General features: G+C 30.8%; 1 protein-coding gene across 1 annotated transcript; it reads right to left on the minus strand.

Moving 5' to 3' along the window:
* Window positions 1-584: 584 nt before the first annotated feature.
* LOC21384946 (tryptophan aminotransferase-related protein 3) lies at window positions 585-5,220 on the minus strand. Its single transcript, XM_010111025.2, has 5 exons — window positions 4,828-5,220; window positions 3,899-4,187; window positions 3,047-3,345; window positions 1,835-2,115; window positions 585-1,084 (listed from the first exon to the last, which is right to left on the minus strand). Exons 1-5 carry the CDS (start codon window positions 5,154-5,156, stop codon window positions 843-845), a joined length of 1,440 nt encoding a protein of 479 aa, XP_010109327.1. The 5' UTR covers window positions 5,157-5,220; the 3' UTR covers window positions 585-842.
* Window positions 5,221-5,526: the final 306 nt, after the last annotated feature.

Consider the following 5,526-nt stretch of genomic DNA (forward strand, 5'->3'; position numbering starts at 1 on the left):
AAAAAAAAAAAAAAAAAAAAAAAAAAAAAGAGCATTAATTTTACTTTTTTTGTTTTAATTAAATATTAAATAATTTCATGCAATGTCATAGATAAATCCATTGAAGCGACAAGCAAAAAGTTCACAACGTGGCGGGTTAAGCTAATATGAAAGCATTTTCTTTGACATAAATTAAGGGTCCGTTTAATTATCTGATTTGAGTTTTTAATTCGAGTTCAGATGTAATTTTATATGATAATTTTTTATTATAGTAAAAAAGTTAAATATAATTATTTTTGAGAGTTTTTTACTATATTAAAATTTAAATTTTAAACTCAAATAAGTGAAATGAACGAGCCTAATTACCCCATAATATATGTAAATGTATGTAAAGTATAATCAGTGTTTCACTTGGGACACCATCTAACATATTTTGATGCCTTACTTTTAAATGGTCCCACTGAAGTCATCATCGTCACAATCTTATAAAATCTTGTAAAGTGGATCAAACTATAACTAGCTTTTAGAAATATATATATATATATATATATATAATTAAAGCAATGTTGGGGGTAAAACGAAGAAATTAATTTGCTCACTTAAGTACTGTACATAAGTAATTTAAAACTATATAATAATTGAAAAATCTGTCGGTAACAAATATTAAGAATATGTAATGCTCTTCTCCTCGAGCAGGCCTTGATCAATGGTTAGTGGGGGCTCAAGCCCTCACTCAACTTATTTGTTCTTATAAAAAGTACATATATGAATATGTAATTCATCATATCAATGTATACACACAGCCCCATTGAATATTAAAAATTTAATCTTATAATCTTATTACTATTTTTTTTTTTTAATTATTAACTCCCACTAACAAAAGTTCCTGGCTCCAATATGAGTTTGGGGTTGTATTCTTGAGAAACTAATTTGTTTAGTTGGTGAATCATTAGATCAAAGTCATCTTGGGACCTCACAAGCGAAAGGCGCACATAACGTTCCTCAGCGCCAAAAACGCTACCTCTGCGACCCTTAATATTGGCTTCTTCGAGGACTGCATAGCAATCTTTATCTTCTTCCCTCTCACACTTCAACCATGCGTAACCTGCCACAAGTATATGCATAATAACTTGAGAAAATGTTTCTTCCAAAAAAATAAAAAAAATAAAAAATCTTTTGGTAATCACCAAATTAATTTATTGTTCTATATAGAAATTATTATTAAGTTTACGGCTATTAGTCTAGGGTTAGTCTCACAAGATACCGACTTCTCACAACATACATTCACTTATATATATATTTGAGAGAAAGAGGAAAATAGGCTAAGACTTGAGATGAGTTAAAATTAATAGGCCAATAGTTTACATAAGTTACTAAATAGGCCAAATTACTGTTTTCGTCCATAACTTGCTGGTTATGAACCATAACTTGACAAGTCATTCCCGATTTTTATCCATAACTTGTCTGGCTATGAACCATAACTTGACAAATTTGTTTATAACTTATCTGGTTATGAACCATAACTTGACAAGTTATGGCCTATAATTTCTATAACTAAAAGTTGACATATATACTTTCTTAAGTTTTTCATATTGGCTTATTTCCCTATATTTTTTTATAAACTTTATAATAAAGTGTGTTTGACCTTAAACTTCTCACGTTTAGATACATATGTCGGAAAAGTACAAGATAATCTTTAGATGACTAAATTTCTTAGTGTTAGAGCTTCCTAATATCACTGTTACGTTTAATTACAGTCATGTTGCGATTTCATTTCGTCATATCACGTTGGGGAAGACTGTATATATATTTATGATATAGATACAGGTAGATATTTTTAATATGATATAATTACCTGGCGAAGGTCCTCTAACTGCTTGGAAGAAACTACAGTACTGAGCTCCTAGTTTCTGGAGAGAAAAACGACTAGAAACTGACAAAGTCTCATTCAATTTTTCCCAACGGTTGCTTAGCGTTTTGTAGCCAAACTCAAATATATCCTTTCCATTCCCTTGAAGCGCCACCTTTACAAGCTGTAATGCTCTTAACTGAGCCTCGCGAGAAATGCCTATAGTATTTAGGCTCACATGCGTTAACATTCTTTGATACACTTCCTCATCTTTAACCACTGCCCACCTGCATATAAACATATTCAGTGACGGAATCAGCCTACCACTTCGGTGGAACATACACTATTTTTTTTAGAAAATAATAACATAAAAAAATAAAAAAATAAAGTATCACAATATTTTTTAAGAACTACTACATACATTATGTATTAAAAACTCGTATTATTCTTTCGAAAACGCTACATAATATCTTTATTTTCGACACAATCAAAGATTTCTTTCTCGATGTATATGACTAATGAAAGGTCAGGGTTAAATAAAAAGTAAAAAAACTAAAAAAGAAAAGTGATATAAAGTGGCCGGGATATATATATATGGATATAAAAATTTTGATTGGAGGTTTAAGAGTAAAATTACAAAATTTTCAGACCACTCCCCACTGGGCACCAAGTGTAAATCCGCCACAGCATATACGTGCATACATACACATACATATACATTCATATATACATATACGTACACACATGTATGATTTTAGTCCCAAAATTTTTTAAAAAGTACTCTGTCAAATATTTGACATAAATATCAGCAGCAAAAATATGATACGTTATTTATTTATTTTTACAAAAATTAGCTTCAATGACTGTGTGTGTTTTCTAACTTGGGGAATCAAGACCATCTATTTTGAAATATAAACATCAAAATGAAATTTTGATCAGTTGTCTTCAATTTGATGGTCGAACCAGTCCATCAAATCAAATATATATATATATATATATATTTGTTATTATAATATCAATTATATGTCTATATAACACAATAAAATATAGTGTAAAGCCATATTACATTAAACTGATATTACTATATTACAAGTAAATGTTATATTTGTTGTTTGTTACGGCCACCGAACTTAATAATTTGCTTAAATAATTAATCTACTTTTTTTTAATTCTAAATGACCACTTTAAATTAAGGAAGGAAACGTTATAACTTATTACCCGAATCTACTACCAGCATGGCCTGTGAGCTTGGAGAGTGAGAAAAGCATAACTTCTTCATTGGCCGGAGCTGAATCGATTGCTGTAAAGTGGGGCCAATAATAGACTCGGTCATATATGGCTTTGACATTTGGGCCATGAAGAACTGATTTTTTCAGCTGCCCATCTGGATTATTTGGTGAGGTTACTAACTCAATTAGGTTAGTATTATTTGCATCTGAGTTGTTCTTCCATAAAGATGCCTCTCCACCAAACTTAAATTTCATTGATTCGAAGTAGTCCGTTTGCGATTTGTAAGTCTAACAAATTGGGGAAAAAAAAGAACAAATTTTATAAATTCTTCGTGAATTTTTAGCACTATAATTATAAAAACGTGTCTCAAAAGTAACACAACATAATAATTACTTGTAAGGAAAAAATAAACAAAAAAGAGGTTCTGGCTTTGTTTGATGTCATGAGGTCACTATCATAATTGTATCATAGTCAAATATAAATATAAAGAAATCTAATCAAAAATAAAAATTATCAAATAATATCACCCAATTTCTAACTTCTCCTAGAATTTTATGCAAAAAAGAGTCAGATATATATATATATATATATATATATATATGTGTGTGTGTGTGTGTGCGTGTGTGTAGTAATTAATTGATATATATATATATATATATATATATGGTGGGCACTAGAGTTCTTATTTAAAACCGTTGCATTTGTTTTGATCATGTTCTAAAACATACACTACGTAACTTCAATTAAAAAAAAAAATCAAAAGATCATAATCATTTGGTCAGTAAATATATATATATATATATATTGCATGTGCATATTCAAAAGTAAGATGGCAAGTACCCCATAATAAGGAACTGAAACGACAACTCTAGCAGGAGAGGAGGAATTTTGAGGGGACAGGGCATGAATTGCAGCGCTGAGGAGTTGAATTGAGCCAACACCAAAGACAATGAATCTTTCTTTCGTGACTGCATTTCCAACAATCTCATGCAATTCGCGAATGTGCTTCTCCAGCTCTTCCGTGACCATGGTGCTACTGGCGTAGCCCATTCGGTGCCAACCCGACAATAAAACTGCACTGCTTTCTGCGTTTTCCGTCCAGAATGGCTCCAAGAAATATGGATTCCCGCTGCCAAAACAATACAATTATTGAGTATTAATTAATACGATGGACACGCGCTCAATGTGATTGGACACGCAAATCCATAATGTCAACTTTTTTATACGCTGTACTCATAATATCTCAAATACAATATTATGTAAATTTAAAATAATAAAAATTATTCTCTAATGTAATATTATTTATTATATTAAAATTTTTAAATGTTATATTTTATTTTAAAAATAAAAATTTATTTATACAATTTTTAAAACTTAATAATTATAAAAAAAATAAATTTAGGCTCTGTTCATTTCGTTTATTCAAGTTTAGAATTCGAGTTTTGTTATAGTAAAAAGCTTTCACAAATAGTCACATCTAACTTTTTTGCTACAGTAAAAAGTTCTCACATAAAATCACATCTCAACTCAAATCAGTGAACTAAACAAGCCCTTAACATTTTAAATAGTATTATGTATTAGAGTCAAAACGAAAATAATATAGCTAGTATAATAATTTTAATGCTAAATATATAATTAGTATTAATATTTATATTAAAGATGATCTTAGTGCTAAATTTTGCATCAAATAGAGAATACGATAAATTTAGCGCCAAAAAAAAAAAAAAAAAGTGATCTTTTTCTACCCAAATGCTAGAACTTAGCATTACCTGTCAACATCTACAACACAACCAGGTAAAATCTGGGAGCAGTCTGGACCTCCAAAGCATGTATTGCACTCACAAGGCGGCGATTTATTTCCATCAAGAAGACTTGGGGATCCATCCAGGTAGGCTTTTCCATGGCCAGAGCAAGAGATGGCCGCCACATACTCGGCTTCCACCGCCGCTCTTCTGCTCCAACTTAGCTGCCACCGGCCATCCCACAAGTTGATCTCATCATGATCTCTCAAGATAAAGAAGATATTGACAATAATGGAAGGGACAAGCAAAAAGATGACTACGTTACAGGCTGGGTTAATTTTTGTATCCTTTCCCATATTTTCTCTCCTGTACTTTAGTTATCCCTTTTTTTTTTTTTTTTTTTTTCCTTCATGGTAACCTTACTCGGCCTTTCTTATAAAGTGAAGGGATCTACAACGGAAAGAGACCCTTGAAAATTTTCAAACGACACGTTTATCTCGTACACATATTTATGTAAATGTATGCAATGGATAATTAGGGATTAAATCATCATGGCTTGCGACAGCATCAACACAAATGGTCCCGTCCCACTTATAAAGTCGTCGGTCATCATATAAAATCTTGTCAAGTGAAAACAAAATACGACCTTGCTTTTATCATTTTTATTATTAAAGCAATATATTGGAAGTATAGCCAAAGGATACCCTTTTTATATAAGTTGGAGTT

Source organism: Morus notabilis, unplaced genomic scaffold (assembly GCF_000414095.1).
Source record: "Morus notabilis unplaced genomic scaffold, ASM41409v2 Scaffold3528, whole genome shotgun sequence".
Lineage (NCBI taxonomy): Eukaryota > Viridiplantae > Streptophyta > Magnoliopsida > Rosales > Moraceae > Morus > Morus notabilis.

What these genes read in the sequence shown, in the direction of transcription:
- LOC21384946 (XM_010111025.2), bottom strand. Translation starts at nt 5,156, where the DNA reads ATGGGAAAGGATACAAAAATTAACCCAGCCTGTAACGTAGTCATCTTT. An exon ending in TGTGTTGTAGATGTTGACAG is followed by an intron (nt 4,188 to 4,827) that starts GTAATGCTAAGT and finishes TTGTTTTGGCAG; the next exon opens with CGGGAATCCATATTTCTTGG. An exon ending in CATGCTGGTAGTAGATTCGG is followed by an intron (nt 2,116 to 3,046) that starts GTAATAAGTTAT and finishes GTTTATATGCAG; the next exon opens with GTGGGCAGTGGTTAAAGATG.